Genomic DNA, 26,893 nt, shown 5'->3' with positions numbered 1-26,893 from the left:
TCTATTGATATAGCTTTACACACATCCAGTTTTATACAACCTTAACCGATAGGTGGATCCTATACAATTTCACAGACTTTGTATTGTACAGAGATTTCAATCTAAAACGAGTAGTTTGTAGAACTAACATTTGTGACTAACTTTAGACAAAGTAAAAGTCAATAAAATGGAATTGCAATCTGCTCCAATCACTGTACTTACATCGTCACTCTGCTGGGCTTCTTGCATTACAAACTCCCGAACCATGGAAGGGCTAAATTCTACCAGATAAGAAAATATATCTGTAGCGGCCGCTCTAACCTGTAAATCGTCCATACCCTAAAAGAACAGCAAACATTACTATGGCTGGAGGTTACATGATGGTACTGAATACAACTAGGGTTTAAGTTAGCAACTTCATAACAAAACTGAAAAACCAGAAGCCTTAAAAATTACACCTAGTCTGCTCAGGAACATTTTTAGATGAGCTTAAAGGATATGTAAATTTTGAAATGGTTACAAGTTCTGAAAACATTAAGAGAAAATCTCTCTAAATCACAACTCTCTCCCCTTGCATGTGAAGAGTTTAAAGCTAGCCATACACACAGATTTCACTTGTTCAGACCATAGACTGAATGAGAGAAATCTATCACATCCATGCTAAAGGTGAAGGAAGCTCTCCTACCAGCAACCACCCAAACAGTAACCAATCTGATGCGGTCACTGTTGGGCCTAAGATTTTCCACCCGGCTGCTTGAAAAACCTTGTTGAGCCAGGTGGTGCCGTCATTGGCACCCAAAGCTCAAATTGTTTTTGAACTGGCTGACATTTAAGAAATCTGTGGCAGCCTTTAGAGGTGCTTTCAACCTACCAAGAAGGCCTCATCCCAGTCTTCCTCTTTGAGTCCAATTTCAAGAGGGGATATCAAAAACACCAGTTCAAACATGAGCAACACATCTACATACAGTGAGGTCTTCCAAAAATAAATTAAGCAGGATTAATAGTAATGCTATTTAATCAGATTACAATTTAAAATTTGTAGTCTCCTTACTGCTGCATTTTTCAGGCCACTGCTTAAAGGAGAAGTACAGCCAAAGCTTGTTTGGCTGTACTTCTGTGGATCACAGGAGTGCAGTCAGTTCTACACTCCTGTGACCTGTTTTCAGCAGACAGCAGGCTAAAGCCCTTGTTGGCTGATGTAACAGAAACGGTCCAGGCTCTGGCAAGATGGCGACAAAGTCGGGATCTGTCCACATGCCTGGACCGGCACATGGCTCAGCCTCTCAATGAGCCACCGAGAGCCTGAGCAAGCTGCTCCCGCCCCATCCACAGCACAGCCCAGTCCACGCAGAGCAGACAGCGATGATTGACAGCCACCAGCTCTCTGCTCAGTGAGCTGTGAGAACAGAGTGATCGGCAGAGTTTAAACGCTCGGTTCTCAGTGTTAGAGGCGGCGGGGTACTGATGCTACATTCAGCTGGGTAAGTAGGATTGAAAAATAAAAAGCAATCCCATACTTCTCTTTTAAGCACAGTTAAAATTTCCAAGTGTTTCCTATAGCAAAGCGAATTTATTGTTCATGTCCACCAAAATGACCAACAAGGAGGCATGCTTAACGGGGTCATGGCAAACACCACATTTAAGGAGATCTACATAAAACTATCTGCCAGTGAACGTTCTGCGTGTACTATATCATGCTCAGTTAGAAATTTTTAGTGTGATAGAGTAACTTGCCATTTCAAAGTCCATAACTATTTAAAAAAAATTAACTTCTTGACCTCAAAGTACTACACACCATACAATAGTATAAACAGGAAGGCTAGGTTCACACTTGTGCGGCTCTGAGAGCCAGAGTTTTGTGTGGGCACAACAGCTCACTCACTTGAATAGGCTGCTGTGTCTCCGGGTCCCTGCACCTTTTCTGAAAACCATGGGCTGCACAGAAACTGGAAGTGCAGAGTGGTTCCCAGTGCGGGGAAACTGTGCTGCTTTTCCAGTGTGTGCAGGTACCATTAGGATTAAATGGTACCCTTAGGTACCTCTTGAGTGGCAGTGCGTTTTTCTATGGGTGTGCTAGCGGCTGCGGGAACAGGTACGGACAAGCATTGTAACCACCCGCACAAGTGTGACCCTAACCTAAGACAAGAGAATAAAAACAAACATTGTTGGAAGTCTTACCATGACAATTTCTAAAGCAGGAAGTATTCCTAGGTTGGCCAATGTTTTGAAGAAAGCATCTCTATTTTGAGGCTGCAATGTCTGTGAAAACGCACAGAACTCCTTGAAGAAGTTGACCTTTGGAAGGAAAAGATGACTGTAAATATGAGAGAACCAATCTTGCAACTACAGTAACACAAACTGCACATCACTATGTCCTTTATACTGCAAGAAGTGCCCTAGTCAAGGCCTTTCATCTTACCAATTCACGCCGTTTGTCATCATCGGTGGCTTCATCGGTCAACTGTGCAAAGACTTCTGACAAAAACTTTTCATCTTCCTGTATAAAATACATAATGCAGTCATTAGATTGGCAAGCATTACACATAGGAGGTCAGTAGACCAAAGGGTAAAGGAGTGCATTTACAAAACGCACTTTCTATAAAAATTACAAATGAGAAGGATTTCTATATTATGTAACCTGCACAAAAAATTACACACAATGTTTCCATACTTGGGCTGGAATATCTTCCAGAACTGGCGTATAACTCAAAGTAATCCTATTTTAACAGAGCTTGTCAAAGTTCTGCAAATTTATTTTATATTGCTGCCTTCTGGAATTAGAGTATATTCAGCATCTCTTTCAATGAGGTTGTCTGCTTCCTTCCAGCCTGTGCAGTGGGTATAGTTATAGTGTAGGGTGAAATAACACAGCCCCCCACAACCCTACAGAAAAATGGAAAGGACATCGCCGTAAGCATAGTTTGCAATAGATGTGCTGTGTGGTAGTTTAGACTGATTGAAATGTCACCTTACTTAAAGTGGTTGTAAAGTCAGAAGGTTTTTTATCCTTATGCATTCTATGCATTAGGATAAAAAGCCTTCTGTGTGTAGCAGTCCCCCAGCACCCCTAATACTTATCTGAGCCCTATCTCTGTCCAGCAATGTCCATGAGTCCTTCGGCCATCCGGGACTCCCCCCCCCCCCCCCCCGATTGGCTAAGATACAGCAGTGGTGCCATTGGCTCCCGCGGCTGTCAAAGTCAGTTAACCACTTGCCGGCCGTGTCACGCAGATATACTGTGGCACAATGGCACTCCTGGACAAAAACCCGTCTGGGTCTGTCCTGTTATCGGCCACCAGAGGGGGTGTGCGCGCCGCTGGAGGCGTGCGCCTGCTGCACGGCGGGGGACCCGATGCACGCGGCCGGCGGACACAATTGCATGCACAAGCGCCAGCACGGGGATTGGTGTGTGTAAACACACCAATCCCTGAGCTATCAGAGGAGAATAGCCATATAGTTAGTTTCTTCTAAGTAGGAAAAACAATGTGGCTCCTCTCCTAGTCACTCCCATCCCCACACAGTTAGAACACACTGAGGGAACACACATTTAACCCCTTGATCGCCCCCTAGTGTTAACCCCTTTCCTGCCAGTGACATTTACAAAGTAATCGGTGCATTTTTATAGCACTGATCGCTGTATGAATGCCAATGGTCACAAAAAAAAAAAAAAAAAAAAGTGTCAAAAGTCTCCGATCTGTCCGTCGCAGTATCGCTAAAAATCGCAGATCACCACCATTACTAGTACAAAAAAAAAAAATCCATAAAAATGCCATAAATCTTTCCCATAGTTTGCAGACGCTATAACTTTTGCACAAACTAATTAATATACGCTTATTGCGATTATTTTTTTAACAAAAAATATGTAGAATATATATTGGCCTAAACTGATGAAGAAATTTTTTTTTTTTTTTTAAACCTATGGGGATATTATAGCAAATATATATTTTTTCAAAATTGTCATTTTTTTGTTTATAGCGCAAAAAAAACCAAAAAAACAAAAACCAAAAAAAAAAAAAAAAAAAAAAAGGTGATCAAATACCACCAAAAGAAAGAAAGCTCTATTTGCGGGGAAAAAAAGGATGCAAATTTCGTTTCGGTACAGCGTCGAATGGCCACGCAATTATCAGTTAAAGCGACGCAGTGCCAAATTGTAAAAAGTGCTCTGGTCAGGAAGGGGGTAAAATCTTCCGGGGCTAAAATGGTTAAGCAATCAGAGACGGGGTGGGGCCAAACGGCAGCTCCATGTCTGAATGGACATACAGAGCTGCAGCTCGGCTCGGGTGCCCCCATAGTAAGCGCCTTGCTGTAGTGACACTGAACAGGAGGAAGGGGCCAGGAGCAGCAAAGGGGGACCTGAGAAGAGGAGGATCCAGGCTGCTCTGTGCAAAACCCCCCGGTGCTTCTACTGACTCGCCCATGTGATCAACAAGCCTGAGAAGGAATCCACCACTGCTGGGCGTTGATCATAGAGATATCCAGTGACCAGATGGTCCCGTCATCTCTATGACCCTCGGAGGCACGGGTGCGACACTATGACGTCACGTCTGGGCCGGGGGAAGTAAACAATGCCGGGGACGCGGCTAGAAAGGCCAGTTTTTTTGATCTCGGTCTTTCCAGCCTAAAAGGAGAGATATGGGGTCTTGTAGACCCCACATCTCTCCAAAAAGAGGACCTGTCATACACTATTCCTATTACAAGGGATGTTTACATCCCTTGTAATAGGAATGAAAGCGATCAAACAAAAAATAAAAAAAATTAAAGATAAAGAGTAAAAGAAAAAAAAAAAAAAAAAATTTTTAAAGCGCCCCCCCTCCCCACGCACAGAAGTGAACGCATAGGTAAGTCACGCCCAGATATGTACAACGGCGTTCAAATCACACAGGTGCAAGGGCAATAATTCTGGTAACCTGTAAAAAAATTAAAACGTCTCTTATGGAGATTTTTAAGTACCGAAGTTTGGCGCCATTCCACGATTGTTCGAAATTTTAACCACTTCCGGACCGACGAACACCGATATATGTCCTTACTTTGAGGATGGCTATCACTGTTATGGCAGCAGCTAGCTGCCATAACCCCGGTATCCTCGTGTTTGGCCGGCGGTCCTCTACAATATAAAAGCGGTCTCTGCGGCGGATTCACTTTTTATCGGCGCTCCGGTGCTTTCTGCTGCTTACCGAAGCCGTCGGCAGCCACGGAGGCGATCCGGTTGTCTCTGTGGCTGGGCATGGAGATGAGTGAAGGTAAGATGGCCCCCACCTGTCTCCATGACATTGCAGGGCGGAAGAGATGTCAAAACGTAACTTCTGCCCATAGCTCTTCAAAGGGACATTTTTTTTTAATCATTTTTTTTAAATGACAATTTATTTTTTTTTTAATTATTGCATTTTAGTGTAAATATGAGATCTGAGTTCTTTTTGACCCCAGATCTCATATTTAAGAGGTCCTGTCATGCTTTTTTTTTTATTACAAGGGATTTTTACATTCCTTGTAATAGGAATAAAAGTGACAATTTTTTTTTTTTTAAACCGTGTAAAAATAAAAAAATAAAAAAGGTAAAATAAATAAGAAAAAACATTTTTTAAACGTGCCCCGTACCACTGAGCTCACATGCAGATGCGAACGCATCCGTGAGTAGCGCCCGCATATGAAAACTGTTCAAACCACATATGCGAGGTATCGCCGTGTTCGGTAGAGCAAGAACAATAATTCTAGACCTCCTCTAACTCAAAACATACAACCTGTAGAATTTTTTAAAGGTAAAAGTTTGTCACCATTCCACGAGCGGGAGCAATTTTGAAGTGTAACATGTTGGGTATCAATTTACTTGGCGTAACATCATCTTTCACAATATAAAAAAAATTGGGCTAACTTAACTGTTTTGTTATTTTTTAATTAAAAAAAAATATATTTTTTCCAAAAAAAGTGGTGCACCGAAATGAAAACTCTGGACCAAAATTGAAATGAAAATTCTGGATGCACTTGCCCAAAAACCGAAATGGCCAGTTTAAAAAAAAAAAAAAAAAATTTTATATATATATATATATATATACACACACACTTTTATAATTGTATAAACAATTTAACATCATGAATTTAAATGAATATAACTTTATTTTTCATCACGATTGGCATCTTTTCGGCCGATAGGCTGCTCTCACACTGAGCAGTTTTTGAAGTGCTTTTGCATACAAAAAAAAAAAAAAAAGCACAAGAAAAGTGCATGCCTTTAAGGCTCTGTTCACACCTAGGCATTTTTTTGCTCCAAGCCTCAGCTCTAAACACCCAACAAGACAAATCCCATTCAATTCAATGGCCCCCATTCACATCTGTCATCTAAAGCAAAACGCCTGTTGCTCAAAAGAATACAGGAGCTTCTTTTTTGCCAGATTACAGGCGTTTTTCATTCTTTTACATTGGTGACATTTTGACCAGTACAAAATTGCGGTAAAATAGTACGACTTTATACAATGTGCTCAGGTGTGAACGGAGCCTAAATTCTATGCATGTCTTCACACTGGTCCGTTGTGCTTCCGTATTTTTGGTGCATATCAATCTGCACTTTTTTGCTGCCATTATCGGAAAAACGCCAATAACCCCATTTTGGCAGCCGACATATCGGAGCATCCCTGGCTTGTAAGGAAGTGTTCCTGGGCACACATGGCTGCTAACCAGACCAGTGATCCCTGTTGTACTACACAGTGCTCTATGGAGAGAACTGTGCTATGTCACGGTTTGCACTCACAATGCACCAAACTGTACCGGATGGTAAGTGAACTTGAACTGTTCCAAGTGGTCTTGGGTGCGATTCTGAGCACTCACACTACACAAATGATCCGGCCCAGGGGCTTTAACAGCTCCTGGGTTCAGAGATGGGATCATGCTCTGCTTCAGTATGTCACAGCATATGTTGGCATTCATGGTTCCCTCAATGAACTGAAGCTCCCCAGTGCCGGCAGCACTCATAAAGCCCCAGACCATGACACTCCCACCACCATGCTTGACACCATCTGAACCAAATAAGTTGATCTTGGTCTCATCAGTCCACAGGACAAGGCTTTCTTGTGCATCATCTTTAGAAGAGGCTTCCTTCTGGGATAACAGCCATGCCGACCAATTTGACGCAGTGTGCGGTGTATGGTCTGAGCACTGACAGGCTGACCCCTCACCCCTTCAACCTCTGCAACAATGCTGGCAGCACTCATATGTCTATTCCCCAAAGACAACCTCTGGATATAATGCTGAGCACATGCACCCAACTCCTTTGGTCGACCATGGCGAGGCCTGTTCTGAGTGGAACCTGTCCTGTTAAACCACTGTATGGTCTTGGCCACTGTGCTGCAGCTCAGTTCCGAGGTCTTGGCAATCTTCTTATAGCCTAGGCCATCTTTATGTAGAACAACAATTCTTTTTTTTCAGATCCTCAAGAGTTTTCTTTGCCATGAGTAGGGTTGTCCCGATACCGATACTAGTATCGGTACCGATACCGAGCATTTGCCCAAGTACTTGTACTCGGGCAAATGCTCCCGATGCTTCCCCCGATACCTGGAAGTCAGCTGTGATCGGTGCGTGGGAGAGTTACAAGATTCTCCCCCCGCCGGCTTTCAGCTGCTTAGTGACATACATCGGTGATCGCTCACCGCTGACTGTCACTGCATCCTCCTACGCTGTCCCCTCCGTTCCTCTGTCCCCCTCCACTGTCCCCCTCCGTTCCTCTCTCCTTCTCTGTGCCTCTCCGCTGTCCCCCCCCAGTTCCTCTCTCCTTTCCTGTCCCCCTCCACTGTCCCCTCCGTTCTGCTGTGCCTCTCCGCTGTCCCCTCCGTTCCTCTCTCCTTCTCTGTCCCCCTCCGTTCCTCCGTCCTCCTCCTCCTCCTTCTTCCTTTGTGAATGGACAGAGTCAGCTGACTCTGTCCATTCACATAACTGAAACATTGTAATCTCCTGTGATTACGATGTGTCAGTTTATGAATGGAGAGGAGCCGCTGTCTTCTCTCCATTCATTCTCAGTGCAGCTGAGGCTGCAATGAAAGGGACTGGGGAATCTCTATCCTCTGTCTCTTTCTCTGTCTCAAGGGGGAGATATCAGAGGTCTGTTAAGACCCCTGATATCTCACCAAAGCCCCCCAACAGGGCTGATTAAAAAAAAAAAAAAAAAAACACATATTGCAATAAAGACTTATTATTGTAAAAAATAAAAATTGTAAATTAAAAAAAAAAAAACAACAACACACACATACACCGTCCCCCCCCCCCCCCCCAAAAAGCACTGTTAAAAGAAACAAAAAAAACACTGTCACGTGACATAAAAAAAAAAAAAGTATCGGTATTCGGTATCGGCGAGTACTTGAAAAAAAAGTATCGGTACTTGTACTCGGGCCTAAAAAAGTGGTATTGGGACAACCCTAGCCATGAGGCAAAGGAGGTGTTGAACTTCCAGTGACCAGTATGAGAGTGAGAGCGATAACACCAAATTTAACACACCTGCTCCCCATTCACACCTGAGACCTTGTAAAACTAATGAGTCACATGACATCGGGGAGGAAAATGGCTAATTGGGCCCAATTTGGACATTTTCACTTAGGGGTGTACTCACTTTTGTTGCCAGAAGTTACGACATTAATGGCTGTGTGTTCAGTTATTTTGAGGGGACAACAAATTGACACTGTTAGAAATTTAGTCAAGTGTGAACAAGCCCTAATGCTCAACAAACGCTCCTATAGCGTTTGTATGGGTGTCAATGAGCTTTAGTATAGGCATTAGACAGGCATTTTACAAGCATTAATGAGTTAAAAATGCTCCCCAAACGCCTATTCCATTACAGTAAATGAACTGATCTTAACGCCCCGCAACTGCCAGAGCATTTGTGAGGCGTTACCATAGACTTGAATGTGAGGCGTTGAAAGGGTTCAGACGACGTGAGGCTTCAATTTTGACGCGATGCTAATGCTTAGTGTGAACAGCACTATGTGCTGTCTATTGTATCTTGTGCATAGGCATTTGAGGGGCCATTTTAAATGCCTGCTCTCAATGCCAGTGTGAGCTCAGCCTTATACAAGCTGTACACTCACTACTTTACATTGTAGCAAAGTGTCATTTCTTCAGTGTTGTCACATGAAAAGATAGAATAAAATATTTACAAAAACTGGAGGGGTGTACTCATTTTTGTGAAATACTGTACATTAGAGCTGCATGATTCTGAGAAAAAGGAGAATCACAATTTTTTTGAAAATGAGAATCACAATTTTTTTGCTTAGAATACAGATCACGATTCTCCTGTGGTGTAACATCATCTTTAAAATTATACAAAAAAATTGGGCTAACTTTACTGTTCTTCAATTCATGAAAGTGTATTTTTTTTCCCCAAAAAAGTTGCATTTGAAAGACTGCTGAGCAAATACAGTGTGACATAAAATATTGCAACAACCACCATTTTATTCTCTAGGGTCTCTGCTAAAAATATATATATAATGTTTGGGGATTCTAAGTAACTTTCTAGCAATAATTATTGGTTTTAACTTAAAACCAACAAGTGTCAGAAAAAGGTTTAGTCTTTAGGTGGTTAAACTAATTCCTTTGATCTAAAGAACAAAATTTTACAATGTTTATAGTTAGCTCAGCCACTGAGGGATGTTGTGAAACTTGGAAGACTGCCTGTTTTTTTTTTTTTTGACAGCTGTCCGCTTGAGCAGAGAACTCTGCATAGAATCGGAATATGCTTTAATATCGCAAGGGGGAAAGAATTGCACTCTCGATTCTTATCCAATAGCGCAGCTCTACTGTACATACATTTCTGGAAGCCAATCAGGTCCGATCCAACGCTGAGCTGTGATCGGCGGCTTCAGTGTGTAGAAGTGTGCAAGAGAGGCAATCGATGCACCTATGGGTAACTTCACTTCCTAGGCATTTCCCATCTGGCTATCTCTTCCACACAGCATCCACCCCTGGAGACCGGACCGGATCGGCTAAAGAAAAGGTAAGTATAGCGATTTTTGCTTTACAGGGTTAGATTAGTCTTAGAATGTTGTTGCCAGTAGATTTAAGCCTCTTTCACATGGGTGGCTGTCCTGACGCTGTTAAAAGCATGTTTTGTTATTTTGACATTCCAAGACTCCAGGCACAGCGATCACTTGCAGTTGTACATTGCGATTAGCAGCGATTATGTACGTTTACATGCGGCTGCGTTTAGCTGTGGTGGAACATTCTTGCCATTTCTGATGTGCTTCCTGTTTTTCTTTCCTTGTTGCCGCTGCTATCCACAGGTGAAATAATACACTGCGATTACCTGCGGTTATGTACAGATAGCTGCAATAAAATCAGTCCTGGAGGCAGTCAAATGTATTTTTTCTAACTAAACAAAACCCCATGTAACAAAACCGTTGCTAAACGCAGTGTGTGAATGGGGCCATAGGAAAGCATTGTGTGAGTTTAGGCGCGGTAAAAAACTTCATCTATCCGCAGCTAAAAGCTGAATTCTATCAGCCCGTGTGAAAGGGGCCTTAGAGTTAGCTAGTTTAAGGCTGAATTTCTAAATTTAAGTACTTTCTGTTGCCCTTCTCCAAGAATTATGCCAATTGGGGAATAGTCAGAGGGAGCCAAGAACATACAGATCCACCTCTCCATGTGTGTGGGGCAGACATTGCATTGAAAACTCCTAATTATCAGAGGCTTATACCCCCTAACAAGGAGCAGGATCATCTACTTTTCTCAGTTGGGAAGAGTTGCACCTGCGTTATGCCTGTTTGACTTGGTTAATTCCCACTACTTGTCATATTCTGTGCTATTATTTTTGTACTATCGGGGTGTTTAAAGGGATAAAACATAATGGAAGTGTGCATGTTTTGCAGATATGTACCAAACGTGCTTTTTATCATCACTTTGCCTTGTCATCCACCTTAAAGCCAGGGATTTAGCTCACCAGCCAGATAACTGGCATTTTCTGAAGACAGCAACAGCCATACTTCTCCAATGGCAGATCTACTTTCAAATGCTATGTGCTCATTATGCACCTTATTTCAGAATCTGCTTCCACTTCATTCTAAAGATAAGGAGATATCACTCTTCACATAAGGTACAATCTCCAGGACCGTCACCCTCCTTTTAGCTTCTCAACATGGCAATCCAGTGTTTAGGAACAAGAACAAAATGTATTTTTCCAAATCCAGCTATGACATGTAAAGAAGACAGAACGATCCCACGTTTTTGAGTTATTACATTGAACACATATATAACTGGTTGAGTCACAGTAACCACATAAATATGCCGTAGCAAAAGGGTATGTTTATCCAAAACTACAGGGAGGTTATGTTACGTGATCAGTTCAGAACTGAAACTGGAATTATGTTTTAAAGCCATGGTATTAGTCATCACAAACCCTTCTCGTTTTCTTTTATCAGCAGAATAAAGGGCTAAGGAAAAAAAAAAAAAATCCTAAAAAAAGGAGTCCTTATACAGATCCAACAATCGAGGACATGTGAAAAGAGATCTGTGGGATGCGTCTACTTACCTGCAACATGCTGACAATCTCCACTTTGTTGAAGAAAATGAAAGACGTGAGCGTAGACAGAAAATTGTCTTCAAATACAGATGGCGTGGGCAAGATAACATCTTGAATGTACTGTACCCTGTACGTTTGGTGGATCTTTTGCCTAAGTTCAGAGTCTGTTATGGGGATTACTTCTTTAAACTTTGCAGTTTTAGTCAAAAACTCTCGATGTCTTTTTGGCTGAGCCAAGGCTGGGTCGTACTCCAGGCACCCCACAACATCCATTATGCACTCGTCCGAAAACATCACCTCAAACAGAGTCGCTTTGTTGAGAAATAATATTCCCCGAATAATCTCATATAAATGGTGCAATCCTTCTGTGTTATCCAAGTTTTCACAGGTTTGGAAAAGTTGCAACAGCTTTTTGATGTAGCCCTCGTTCTCCAAGGCTAGGGCTAGCTTTTCCCTACGGATAGGCGATGACAGGACTGAGGTAACAAGGTCAGCAATCTCTTCAAGTTTACCGAGTTCACAATCAGGAAGATCAATCAAGCTGCTAGTTTCAGGCATCTCCTCAAAGCGTTCCTCTTCAGACTCATCAATGGGGTCTTGTGTGACTTCCACAGAAGGGTCTTTCCCTTGAACCTAGGAATCAAAATCAAAGACTGGTCAAGTCATACTAATCATACAGGTGTATACAAAATCTACAGCTTTGTCTTCATATAAACTGGAAAATATACTAATGCATAGAATAAAATTTACCTGTGATTCAGTTAAGAAAGAATGCTGCCAAATTTTGCTTTGGTTGCTAATGGCTGTTAACCCTTTAGCTGCCAGAGTAGCTTTTGCATTTTTTGTACACAAGCTTAAAAAAAAAAATAGTTTTAGGCCTGAAAATTACATAAAACGCCCAAAACATTATATCTTTCCTGAAAGCAGACACCAAAGAGAATAAAATAGTGGTGGTTTAAATTTTTTTTATACTCACACAATATTACTGCAAAAGGTCTAATAAATGCAAAATTTCAGTAAAACAAATACAATAAAGTTAATTTTAGAGCACATGAACGCAGTAAAATTACCCAATTTTTTGGTAAGATATAAACGATTGCACTGAGTAAACAGATACCCAACATGTAAAACCTTAAATTTGAGTGCGCCTGTGAAATGGTGACAAACTTCAGTACCCTATATTTTCCATAGGCGATGCTTTAAAAAAGCCCCCTATAGGTCATCAGTTTAGGGTGAGGTCTGGTGCTAGAAATATTTCTCTCACGGCGATATGCAACATGCCTATCACATTCGTACGTGTGTATGTGGGGGGGGGGGGGGAGAGGCTCGTTTGTGCTTGGGCGTAACTTTAATTTTTTACAATTTTTTTTCCTTTTTTTCTTAATCACATAGGGGACAAAATGTCCCCTATGTGATGATTTTTTTTGGTGACAGGTTCTCTTTAAGGAGACATCCAGAGTCTAAAGCCTCGTACACACGATCGGACTTTTGGCCAATAGAGCGTCAGACTTTTGTCAAAAGGGCGTGTGCCTGGATCTTGTCTTGCATACTAACGGCACACAATTGTCGGCCAACAAACACAAACATGGTGACGTACTACGTGGAATTTCAGCTCTTGAGCGCCACCCTTTGGGAACCTTCTACTAATGTCGTGTTTGGTGAGCACTGCTTGTGTGAGGGACTTGGGTACTGATGATACGAAAATCTGACAACAGACCGTTGTCCGACAAAAATTTACTAGCCTGTCATCCAACATTTGTTGCTCGAAAGTTGGACAAAAATTGTCTGAAGGAGCGTACCAACGGTCGGATTTTAGGCCAACAGTCTGTTATCACACAATCCCCTGCCAACAATCGGATCGTGTGTATGAGGCTTAAAAGACAATGCCTATCGCATTGCAATACATTCTTTCCTGGCTATGCTGGCCAGAGACACAGAGGTGGACCCAGAAGTTACGTCAAAGATGCTGCTTTCCGGGTCAGCAACAAGGAGGGGAGGAGGAGGGAAGGAAATCGGACATGGGTCTGCCCTGCTTACTCCCATCTACCCGGCAGCACCCGCTATGTCGGTCCTGGGCCCACAGATGGGCAAGCGGAGCCTGGGATACCCGGTGGGTGGGGGGGTGTTTCATGTGGAAGCGATCGGGCAGCTTGCACCTGACAGGCAGAAGTGTGCTTGCCTGATACTGGTGGCTGCAGCCACTAGGAATCTCCCGCTGTCAGGTTTGTACGGCGGGTTAAATAAAAAATCTTTTTGAGATCTACCAATATGTAGTACAAGAGCCTACAAGTCTAGCTACTGAGTGGATTGTTCAGGCAGGGCTTTTACTGGATAGTTTTTGAAAATTAAAAAAGGAGACTGAACAGAGGTTGCATTTTCTGATTCTAAAGTCTTATAGTGAGCGTTAATGCCGAATAAAATTAATCAAATAATTTTAGCATGGTCTGGATTTCTGGTTTCTGAACCTATGACATGCCAATTAGCATCTAGAAATAATGAATTGTTTTAATAAAATGTAAAACTTTAATTATTTTGTGATAAATAACAGCAGTACAACAATGGTTCTTTCTGGTTAACAGCTGGAATCGGCAGAGGCAAAGCAATGTTTAATAAACACTGTGCTGTCAGCTAATTGCTGTCACTGACTGATCAATGCCAGGGAGTCAGCACCAATCAGTTTGTACATGGTGGTTGGTGCTGCTATGGCAAAACAAAGTACATCGGTATGTGAGCATTTCTCAGTCTCACAGAAGACTGAACTGCCAGGCTACTGCATGGCTATGGCTGGCCATTTTTCTTCATTCCGTATTACTGTATACAGTGAATTATCAGTAAAAAGGGAAAAAAAAATTACCTGGCATATTTTTTCCCAGATTTCATCGCAACCAGCCTTTTCTTGAAAGCTGAGAGCCAAATCATAATTTTCTGCTTCAGACCAAACAATCAGCGTATCCTGAGAAAAAAAACAATTACATCAATCATTTTAAAATATAAAAAAGGCATATTTTCTTTTATTTCAACCAATAAAAGTTTTATCATATGTGTTTTGGAAACATAGCCCAGGACATTCAAAATGATGCTGTCTATAGCTCTTCACTCAGTTCACATGATTACCATATGTATATACACATTAACCTTTTCACTGCCAAAGCCGATTTAGCATTTTGTTTTTTCACACGTAAAAAAAAAAAAAAAAAAAAAAAAAATCACTTTAAGCCTGAAGATTACATTATTTTCTGAAAGCAGACACTCTAGAGCAGAGATTGTGAACCTTGGCACCCCAGATGTTTTGCAACTACATTTCCCATGATGCTCCACTACACTGCAGAGTGCCAGAGCATCATGGGAAATGTAGCTCCAAAACATCTGGGGTGCCAAGGTTCGCCAACACTGCTCTAGGGAATAGTGGTAGTTCCAATTTTTTATGTCACTTGATATTACTGCAAAGGTCTAGAAAATGCAAAATTTCATTAAAAACACACTATAAGTGAATTTTAGGGCAAACAAATGCAAACTACTGAAATTTTTGGCAAAGTATGAAAAACGAGGTTGCATTGATTAAAAAGACACCCAACATGTCAAACCTTAAATTTGTGTGCGCCCGGGAAATGGCAACAAACGTCAGTACCCCAAGTTTTCTATAGGTCATCAGTTTAGTGTTATGGAGGAGGTCTTGTGCTAGAATTATTGCCCTCATTCTGGCATGTGTAGCGAAATGCAAGATGGTACCGCAATCAATGTTTGACGTTAGGCGTCTAGACTTGTGTGTTTATGTTCGTATATTTGTATATGTGGGGGTTGGGGCCTCAAATTTTTTTTTGGGAGGGGGATTCTGTGTGCTTGGGTTAATTTTTTTTCATCATATAGGGGACAGAAAGTGATGATGATTTTTAGGTGACAGATTCTCTTTATAAAGACATGCAGGGTCTTAAGACTAAGACCGCATGTCTCCTCTAGGCTCCACTGAATGTATTGCAATGCAGATTGCATTGCAATACATCCCTTCCCGACTATGCTAGCCGGAGACAATGAGAGGCTGACCCAGAAGTGACGTCATACACGTAACCTTCCGGGTCACTGCAAGAAGGGAAAGAGCTCTTTTCCCTCCCCTCTACTCGCCGGCACACGCAATGTTGGTCCCTGATGGACAAGTGGAGCTCAGAATACATGAGGAGGGATGGGTGCTGGTACCGGGGGGGGGGGGGGTGTGGAGGCAATTGAGCGGCACATACAGACCTGGCAATGAAAGGGTTAAAGGTCTACTTAAGTAGGCTTTCAAAATTATCTAGAGATTTATGCATTCCCCATCTTAAAAACAGACCCTGTCACTAAAAAAAAAAAAAAAAAACAAAACAACAACTGCAGGTTAAAGTATTGCACTAGCGGTCAGATCGCTGATGCCATGCAGGTCTCCTACAGACTGGGTGTAAGCGGTTTGTCCGTACATCATACAAGCAAAGAATGCTGGTAGTCGTAGTTAATTCATCATCAGAACTCTGTGAATTAATGATGTGGCCATGTGGGCAGAACTCCGCTCTTTTCTAAAAGGGACAGCTTGTATGGGGTACAGGGAACGGGTAACATGTTCCCAAAGGTGAAATGATCCTTTAAATGCTTACCAGAAGCGTTTCTTTCCATATTTTTTCTTTATTCGACTGCAATGTGACTTTGGATTTACATGGAAATCAGACTACTCCAGAAGAGTCAATTCCCTAGCACAGGCACCTTCCTCCTTGCACATCATAGCCCTCACCACATGAACAGGTCCTAGAGCTGGCTTCAGTGTAGAGCAGGGACAGCCAACAGATGCCCCAAAGTAAGCCTATGGGTGACATCGCACAGGCTCTACAGCCATTATCAGCGGTCCCTCCAGTACACTGAAGCCGGTGTAGGAGAGATCAGGTGACTGGACCCAAGTGACTTCAGAACATTTATCATACATATGAATGTGTTTGCTCTTACCTGCTGCTTCTGATATGCGGTATTCGGATTTATCTTTGATTCTAAAAGCAACGAACCTGAAAAAGATACAACAAAACTAAACATCAAACCATCAATTTAATGATATTAAAAATGTTACAAAACATGGAGGATTAAAAAGCATCTAATAAACATTTTTTCTTTGTTTTGGATAATGCAGTGAAGGATTAGAACCCGTTAAGAGTTCACGGCTCACAGAGGCTCCGTTAAAAAGATTCTTTAACTTTCTGTTTGGTAAAATTGGTCCTCAGGACACGTAGGGAAGGAAAATCTAATTTGGCACCTTTTTGGGCGGGGGGGGGGTACTTGGTTGTGACAGGTACCTGCTCCCACTTACTCCTGAGTTCGCCACTGCAAACTCAGCCTGAAGTCTGGACCCCTCAGCAGTTGGCCCATTCACAGAGCTCAGCGTGCTTCGCGCATGCCAAGTAGGAAACCAGCTGTGGCTTCACTGCCAGTTTACCTTAGTGGAGCTAGATTTCCAAAACAATGGAATAAAGGAATATTCTTGAACTTTGTTTTATCTCATGGTTACTGTGAAATTGTGTGAATGCATCAATGCATGTTATCTCAGCTTACATTCATTGAATGAGTTTACCAAAAATTTAAAGCGGAGGTCCGCTGAAAAAAAAAAAAAATAAAAAATTAAAAGCCAGCAGCTAAAAATACTGCAGCTGCTGACTTTTAATATATGGACACTTACCTGTCCAGGGAGCCCGCGATGTCGGCAGCCGAAGCCAATCCGTCTGTCGGCTCTCGGCTGCAGCCTCCATCCTCAGTAAGGGAATAAGGAAGTGAAGCCGTGCGGCTTCACTTCCTGGTTCCCTACTGCGCATGCGCGAGTCGCGCTGCACGTCCTCTCTGGTCCCTGCTGTGTTCTGTGTCTCACAGAATGCAGCGGGTGAGGAGAGTGTAGGCGCCGGAAGTGGCGTAGGTCACAGCGATCTATACCAGGAAGTGGGAGCAAATACCTGTATTAGACAGGTATCTGCTCCCTCCTCCCTCCTGAAAGGTGCCAAATGTGACACCGGAGGGGGGAAGAATCCAAAAAGTGGAAGTTTCATTTTTGGGTGGAACTCCACTTTAAATATTGCAGAATATACAGCCTCATGCTACATAACTAAAGCTCCATTTCATGCTGAATAAACTAAATAATTAATGTATCTTAACCACCTCCCACCCGGCCGCTACACACATACGGCTGGGTGGGTGCTTCCTCCTGAGTGGACATTCAGGAACGTCCCTCAGAAGGAGGGGGATCGCGTGCCCTAGCAGCGGTGCGATCCCGATGCATTCGTGTCACCCGGACACGGCTCATCTCCGATCGGCAGGAGGGCTCTGTGATTGACCCTCCTGATCACATGACGGCTGTGTCCAATCACAGCAGTCGCATGATGTAAACAGGGAGCTGGTTGCTAGGAGATAGTCTCTCCTCACACAGAAGTTGTCAGTGAAGAGAGGAGAGCAGATCACTGCAGCCAGCCGGTGATCAGTGAGTATGAGCTGTTTTTTTTTACAGCTTTTTACACACTGATCACCGGCCCAGTGTCCCCACGCAATGTAAACACACAATGTCCCCAAAATAATGTCCCCACACAGTAAAAACCCCTGTCCCCCACATATGTAACAGTAAAATCATATGTCCCAATGATCATCTGCACACATATGTCCGTGATCATCTGCGCACATCTGTCTGTGATCACACAAACAAATTATTATACACTTAACGGGATTTTTTTTTTTTATTACCAAAGACATGTAGCAGAATACATTTTGGCTTAAATTTATGGCAAAATTAGATTTTATTGGATTTCTTTTAAAACAGAAAAGTAGAATTTTTTTTCCCTCGAAATTTCCACTCTTTTTTTCCGCTTATATCACAGAAAATAAAAAAAATGATTTGTGAATAAATACCACCAAAAGAAAGCTCTATTTGTGGGAACAAAATGATAAAAATTTCATTTGGGTACAGTGTAGCATGACTGCACAATTCTTATAGAAAACGCGAGAGCGCTGAAAGCTGAAAATTGGCCTGGGAAGGAAGGGGGTGAAAGTACCCAGTATTGAAGTGGTTAAATAGAAAACTATCTTTAGATTTTTACTCCAAAAGCATTTTATTAAAATAAATACGATTTAAATCACAAAAATATGATTTGAAATTAAAAAAAAAAAAAAAAAAAGATTTTTTTTTTTAAATCATTGATTTTTATCCACCCTGGTATTTATAGAGTAGAATATAGATCACACACCCATATATAAACAGACTTTTATAACAGTACCTGCCTTAATGAGCTTACAATCTAAGTCCCTGTATGACATGCTTACACACATACTAAGGCCAAATCAGGCAAGAACCAATTGACTTCCCAGCATGTTTACCGACAACATACAGATATTTGAAACTGTAAAAAAAGGTAGCCGTTTCTCTGATTTACATATTTATCGCCCATCAATCAATTGGCCAATCAATCAAAAATGCCAGTTCTGTGATTACATTTGTTTTGTATTGTAAAGAGGAGCAATCATCAGCCATATAATAAGAATGTAGTGATATTAAGCTTAAACAAAGCTTGAACGCTATGAAGTAAAAGCCTATTAATAGCAGTGTTCATTTTGGCAGCAACTTTCAATTTAGTTTTAGTCTTAGTATTGGGACTAAAACTAAAATGCCATTTTAGTCCTATTCTAGTCTTCTGCAATTGTTTTAGTCGTATTTAGTCGACTAAATCTCCAGTACATTTTAGTCGACTAAACAACACATTTTAGTAGTCTAAAATCTAATGGGTGTAATTAAATTGTAATGCACTAAACATTTCTCTACAATTTCCAAACTCATTATATACTGCTGGAGTGAAAAATCTAATGTTATTATTTATGTTATTGAGGTATGAACATGCACTACAGACCAGTGTTAATTTTAAAGTCAAATTTCAATTTAGTTTTAGTCTTTTTTGACTAAAACGCCATTTTAGTTTTAGTCGTATTTTAGTCATCTCAGTTGTTTTAGTCGACTAAAATAGTATTCATTTAGTCGACTAAACTGTTTTAGTCAACTAAATTAACACCGATTAGTAGCACCACTGCTTACGTCGCAGTGTTCACTTTTCAAAGAAACAAATGAACAATTCACTACTCATTAAATCAATAGGAGGAACTAATGTCAGAGGGAGGCTTGTAAACACAACTTAAAGTGGACCTCCACATATCAATAAGACTTAGAAACATTACAATCCTGCCCCCCACTTGTAAAAGAAGTCTTCTTTTAGGACAGCAAATACTTCCACTTCTTCCCTCCTCACTTAGGTGAAGACGACGTATCACTGGCTCACCCACAGCCAGGAGGATTCTGGACACCTCTCTATGCAGTCAACAGTTGCTCACATGTTTAGCTGCACTTCACAGAAGAAGGGCCAGGTAAGTGATCAGTAAGTTACAGCTAGCTCCCAAACCCAAGATGGCAATGCAGGAGGAAAATCTGCAAGGGATTCATGTGTAAGGCCTGGTTCACACCCATGCGTTGCGTTTTTTTGTAGAAACACTACAGTTCTTTTAACATGGTTTCCTTTAGGACACGTTCACATCTATGCTTTTTTCAGCCACTGCGTTTTTGGAAAGGGTCTGGGACTTTTTTAAATGCAAAACTGTGCTTTTTTGGTTTAATAGACAAGTGTTTCTCAACTCCAGTCCTCAAGGTGCCCCAACAGGTCATGTTTTCAGGATTTCCCTCAGATGAAATGGCTGTGATAATTACTAAGGCAGTGAAACTGATCAAATCACCTGTGCAAAATAATGGTAAGCCTGAAAACATGACCTGTTGGGGCGCCTTGAGGACCAGAGTTGAGAAACACTGTAACAGACTGCAATAGAGAAGCTGCAGAAAAGCATGTAGTGCGTTTTTAATCTGCCCAACAACAAATTGTCCAAAGAAAGAAAAAAAAAAAAAAAAAAAAAAACGATCAAAAGCAAACTGCATAGGTGTGAACCGAGCCTAAAGATGACAGCGTTGGACTTTCTGGGCTGGTAAGTACGTGCTTCTTAAAAGTTAGCAAGTTATTGATAGCTGGGAAGTTCCTCTATAAGGCCATATTCACACCTAGCGATTTGAAACACAATTTTTTTTCATGACACGCATACAGCAGCCTATTCCTTTTTATGGACTGTCCTATGCGCACTACAGAAGGTCGTGGAGGTTTTTGCGCATGGGAGAAAATGCACTTTTAGGTTGCACTTAATTCTTGGCACTGCAAGCGCAATGCACATTTTTTGCATGTTCAAGGAAAATATCCAGATGAGAACGAAGATTAAAGTGGACCTGATCGTAAAGAGAGAAGATTTGACATTTTATAGGGGACCATCTAGAAAGTGTTTTTGCACATATTTTGAAAACTAGACTAAAAGCTGAACTACAGGAATTTGTCCGCTTTGTAAAATGTGCTGGTGTACTACAAGTCCAATGAGGTGCATGTCACCTCATGGACTTATCTCTGTTATTAGTGCCTAAATAGTAATATGAAAAATGTAATATTTGTCTTAAACTGACAAAAAAAGTAGATATATGTGAGGGTGCCTAGGCACTACTTTGCCAACATCCTCATTGCTGTATATCACCAGTGTGCAATCGTAGGCACTGCTGCCTCTGACTCAGCATTTACTGAGCCCAATGGATCTGCACAAAAGCCATTTCAGAAAGTCAGCAAAGGTAGCCTCTATATTCTCAGTACATGTTTCCTTGACAGGCGTCACATAACACAAAGCCCACTGTGATTGGGTAGGAGGGGTGGGAACAATGGCTGCAACTGCTAGAGTTGAGACTAGAAGGTCCAGCAAGCAGTGCTTCTACCACCCCCTGGCCACCCGTTTGATCAAACGCAATTATTGAGTTTTATTTCCCCTATTGTTCACAAAAATTACAGCTAGTCTTATAAACTCTTATAAGCTTTAACCAGACACTGATAGAAATCACAAGACTGCTCTAACTGCTGATGAAAAAAGGTATTTAGCAGTTTATATTTACTAAAAATAAATGCATTTCCATGTTCTGTGTACTGTAGCAAACCAGATATAGTGAATGCAGAGTCCTGGGTTTGATAACACTTTAAAAGCCCATTCAGCGGCAATATGACCGGTCTAGAAAAGAACCCTCACCCACATATATTCCCCTTCTCTTTGCTCTCACATCCCTTATGAGCTCAGGTGTTGGATGGCGTGGTAGCTTACACAAATTACTAGATCATCGTCCTCCCCATGCAACAGTGTTCAGGCTTGCAGACTGGCTACTAAGGATCAAGCAGTGCATCCTGGGAGATCGTCACATACTTCCCCTTCCCCACAAGCCCTAGATATTTACCAATTTTTACTGAAAGTAATGTTACCCTGCCTAATTTTTTTTTATCTGATACTTATGGGAGAACTTCACCACCATCCCATTTCATTTCATTTTGTTTTTAACCCCCCCGAACCTAATCCTGGGTTATCATCAATTCACATATTCCCCTGCCCAGCAAATTCAGTGTTGTCTTGCTGCCACACGCCAGGTGCCATGCCACTATTCTCCTCCTTGACTTTAATTGGGGCTGGCTTTTCCAGGTTAAGGCAGAGGGCCCCCTAAGACACTCAGCCAGGCTCCACCCTCCTCTTCTGTTGTATAGAAGCTGATGTCTCCTGAGATATGCATGTAGCTAGGGATGCACTGATGCCGAAACCAAGCATTTGTGTGAGTATCGGTACTTGCCCAAATGCTCCTAATACCGAAATTGATACTTTACATTGCGATTTGTGTCAATACATAATGAACGGGCGCAAATTACACTGCAAAGAATCAGATGCGATTTAAACAGAAATGCGGTGCGATTCCTGTCCTAATCACATGCGATTTCCCCCACCACTCCGTGTGTCTTTAGAAAGGAACTAAAGCGCCATCTAGTGGGCAGTTGAAAAAATGTTAGAACTCAAAATACATATCTGTCCACATGAAAAATAATGTACATAGGTGTCCCGGTCCACAGATGATAGCAAATCACGGCCACTGGAGGTGCTCACAGAGCTAGAGTTGATGTAGAGGCGGTTCGCCCCCAAGCTGACATCACTTTCGGTTTATAGCCACGGGGTCCTGGAACTTGATTTGCTATCATCGGCAGACCAGGACACCTATGTAGAATATTTTGAATGTGGCCAGATAAGTACAGTAAGTTCTATCATTTTTAAAATTGACCACTAGATGGTGCTTTCCCCTTCTATACACACACGAGCAGTGGGGAAAATCGCATGCAATTCAGACAGGAATCGCACCACATGCGATTCTTTGCAGTACGATTTGCGCAAAATTTGCACTGCGAAGTATCGGCAAGTACCTAAATTATTGGTACTCGTACTTGCCGATGAAAAAAACGTCAACGGTGCAACCCTACATGTCCCATATTCCAGAAGTCCTACATGAACATACTGAAGAAAAGAAAAAAAAAAAAAAGAGAAGTGGTGTAGAGGAGAAAAGTAACCTTTCAGTGTGAAGCTCTGCTTTGAACTAGCCTAAAGCCTCATACACACAATGAATTGGATGAATGTAGGGCTGCAACTAACGATTATGTTCATAATCCATTAGGGGGCCGATTGTTTCGATTAATTGGATAATAACCTTAAAATAAAGTATATAATTTAGTTAATATGTAAAGCTTAAAATAAAAGGCAATTTATTCTTAAATATCTACATGCAGTGGTAAATCTAAATAGCTAATTAATCTAAATGAAAGACTGATTTGGTGAATCAATGCGTGTATAGCCAGCATAGGGCTCGGTTCACACCTTTTGCACATGTGATTTTGCCGTGATTTGCATTTTTTATGCTTTTTTGGCCAATTTGTTGTTGGGCAGATTAAAAAATGCAAATCGTGGCAAAAGCGCACTACATGCTTTTCTGCAGCTTCTCCATTGAAATCTCTTGAGCGAAAAAAGCAAAATAAAAGCACCGTTTTGCGTTGAAAGAAGTCCTTGACCCTTTCCAAATAGACAGCGGCAGAAAAAAGCATAGATGTGAACGTGTCCCATAGGAAACCATGTTAAATGAACTGTAGTGCGTTTATACAAAAAGCGCATAGGTGTGAACCAGGCCCAAGACGTTTAGTAGTAGCAAGAGCATGCCTTTTTTTGTATCACCTGTCATGATCGGGTTAAAAAAACCTAAAATGAGCCCTTTCTAGTATAAAGAGCAGATAATCACTACTATAAGGGGTTTATTTATACTGTGAAACAGTAAAAGTAATAATGTATATTACTTATGAGATAATATTTTATATATATATATATATATATATATATATATATATATATATATATATATATATATATATATATATATAAAAATACACCCAGAAGTAGGATATATGGGCATTTTAACTCAGACATGAAGCTATATGAAGGGTAGAAGGGAGACAGAAATCTTTTATATGAAAGTTTTCATTTTAAATATAATGCACAATACTGGTAAAAGTTTACTTTAAACGCTTGCCGACCAGCCCTCGCAGTTACTCTGCGGCAGGTTGGCATGGCTGCGCAAATCGCCATAGCTATACGTTGGCTCTTTAAGACGCTATAGCAGGCACGTGCCTGCAGCGTGTCCCCAGGCCCAATGCGTGTGCCCGGCGGGTTTCGACAGAACGAGGGTTAGGGGATCTCTGTGTGTAAACACACAAATCCCGGTTCTGTCAGGGGAGTAGAGACAGATCGTGTGTAGGAACAACGATTTGTCTCCTCCCCCAGGTAGTCACATCCCCCCACAGTTAGAAACACCTCCCTAGAGAACATAGTTAATCCCTTGATCGCCCCCTAGTGTTAACCCCATCCCTGCCAGTGACATTTATACAGTAATCAGTGGCTATTTTTTTAGCTCTGATCCCGGTACAAATATCACTGGTCCCAAAAAAGTGTCAAAAGGTCCGACCTGTCCACCACAATGTTGCAGTCCAGATCACCGCCATTACTAGTAAAAAAAAATAAATAAAAATGACATAAATCTCTCCCCTATTTTGTAGACGCTATAACTTTTGCGCAAACCAATCAAAAATACGCTTATTCTGATTTTTATCAAAAATATGTAGAAGAATACATATTGGCCTAAACTGATAAAGAAATTTGTTCTTTTTTTATTTTTTGGATATTATAGCAAAAAGTACAAAATATTGTGTTTTTTTCAAAATTAGTGCTTTTTTTTGTTTATAGTGCAAAAAATAAAAACCGCAGAGATGATCAACTATTACCAAAAGAAAGCTCTATTTGTGGAGAAAAAAAAAGGACGTCAATATAGTTTGGGTACATCGCATGACCGCGCAATTGTCAGTTAAAGCGACGCAGTGCCGTATCGCAAAAAATGGACTGGCCGGGAAGGGGGCAAATCCTTCCAAGGCGGAAGTGGTTAAATGTAATTGTAATGCCTTCTATTACCTCCAGTCTTCTCTGGGTTCAGATTCTGATCTTCCCTGCACAGTCTTTAAAGTGATTTTTTTTTTTTTAAAACAACAAACATGTTATACCTACCTGCTCTGTGTAATGGTTTTGCACAGAGTGGCCCTGATACTCCTCTTCTCGGGTCCGACACCTGCACTTCTGGCTCCTCCTGCCTTCAGAATGCCCCTATAGCAAGCTGCAAAGTATAGTATAGTGTGCCCCTATAGGTAAAAAAAACTTCTGCCTTTAGAACCACTCACTTCCCTCCCAGGACTACATGTCCCATGAGGCATTGCTCCTCACACATTCACAAGTTTTCAGGCAATTACTGACATGTATGGACGGTGTACTGAGCTGTATTTCCTGATATGTAAACAAATAATGCATTCTGTATGCAGGCCAACTAATCGGCTGGCCGATTAATCGATTATGAAAATAGTTGACAACTATTTTTATAATCGATTAGTTGTTTCAACCCTAGAAGAATGATCATTCTTTTTTTTTTGCATAATAGTCTAATATGGAAAACCAATAGGTTGCTAAAGTTACGAAAATTCTCGTACGACAGAATACAACTTTGTAAGTGATGTAATGTGCTGTATTGTAATGTATTCTTTCGTTTCTGAACATGTGTGGTCTTCGTCTTACGATTTTGTTTGGACAAATAGATTAATGAAATGTAAATTTTGCGTTTTGGTATCAAGAGAAACATTTTTGCGTTTGTCCGTTCGGATAATTTTGCACAAACTGTCGTGATGGGCTCTTGTGTACTAACAATCTGATTATGGTACGATCACTCCAAAAGCTGTATTTTACGTCCGATTTTCTCATCATGTGTAGGCATTACACAGCTCAAATTTGACCCAATTTTTGCTGAATTATCTGAAAATTGAGCCGTGGTTAGCCTTATCAGCACCACTCAGCTTGGTGGTAATCTGGAAACTACGGAACAAGTTTACTTCAAACATTTATACAAATTTAAGGCCTCATGCACACTGGACGTTATAATAACGTTATAAAAACGGCAGTAGCTTTGCAGTGAGCTTTTCAACGTTTTTGTAATAAAGTCTTTTAGCGTATTTTTTCAGTGTTTAGGTTTTTTTTTTGTTTTTTTTTCCAAAGGTATCAAAAACGTAAAAAAAAAAAAAAAATGGTGAGCCGCGTTTTCTGACATTAGAGCATCTTTACAGTTGAACAACTCCTCTCAGAACCCACTAGTCTTGGGTTTTTTTTTTTTTTACAGCCAAAACCAGTTGATAACAGCCTATGTCCCGGCACACATAGACTTAACATGCTGGAGAGTTTATTGACTGTAGAAAAAAAATGTCTGAAGCCAAAAACAGCAGCTGTAAAAACATCCAAAAAACATCCAGCGGGCATGAGGCCTGAAGTCAACAACTTAAAAAACACTCTACAAGCTACTGAAATGATGCAAATGTATAAAGATAAAGCGCTAAAGGGTTTTGCTGGGACTTGCTCTATAAAAAGGAGCTTGTAGGTGTGCAGAGATACAGAGATGTACATGCCCCTTATATGAAGCAACTGTTCAACCATTAGAACAATAAATCAAATAGCAATCTGGGGCCAAATCCCTGCTATTTCACTGTCAGGTGAGCATAATGTGTTCCTAAACCCAGGACCCTGCATTCAGTATATCTGGTCTCCCACAGAACATGGAAATGCAATTACTGTATTTTAGTAAATATAAACTGTTAAATAGTATATAGCAGTCTTGTGACTTCTATCAGTGTCCAGCCAAGCACTGGTTAAAGCTTGTAGGAGGAGTTTTCTGACTGTCCTATGAGACTGCAAGACCCCCGACTCTCTCTCTGGACAGTGCCAATTGGCCCTGTACCGATCACATGCACTCTCCCAAAAAAAAAAAAAAAAAAAATGTTTTTTAAATCAGTGCGGGTATACAAACGCTTTAAGTTACAATTTGTAAACTAACATATGGACTCGAGCCCCCTCCCCGATTCCTCCCTCTCTCCCGCTAATACTTTTCCC

General features: G+C 41.3%; 1 protein-coding gene across 4 annotated transcripts in view; it reads right to left on the bottom strand.

Moving 5' to 3' along the window:
- The window catches only part of PPP4R3B (protein phosphatase 4 regulatory subunit 3B), a 58,402-nt gene that overhangs the window by 23,892 nt on the left and 7,617 nt on the right, over positions 1–26,893 (bottom strand). For all 4 annotated transcript variants that reach the window (XM_073628123.1, XM_073628124.1, XM_073628125.1 and 1 more), the window contains exons 2-7: positions 16,433–16,488; positions 14,325–14,423; positions 11,480–12,103; positions 2,399–2,476; positions 2,158–2,274; positions 202–318 (exon numbers count right to left, since the gene is read on the bottom strand). In XM_073628123.1, the coding sequence (XP_073484224.1) occupies positions 202–318; positions 2,158–2,274; positions 2,399–2,476; positions 11,480–12,103; positions 14,325–14,423; positions 16,433–16,488 (1,091 nt within the window). The remainder of the gene's footprint in view (positions 1–201; positions 319–2,157; positions 2,275–2,398; positions 2,477–11,479; positions 12,104–14,324; positions 14,424–16,432; positions 16,489–26,893) is intronic.

This window comes from Aquarana catesbeiana, linkage group LG04, assembly GCF_042186555.1.
Source record: "Aquarana catesbeiana isolate 2022-GZ linkage group LG04, ASM4218655v1, whole genome shotgun sequence".
NCBI lineage: Eukaryota > Metazoa > Chordata > Amphibia > Anura > Ranidae > Aquarana > Aquarana catesbeiana.
Note: the sequence above shows the minus strand (reverse complement) of the source record. Positions and strands in the feature narration are given on the sequence as shown.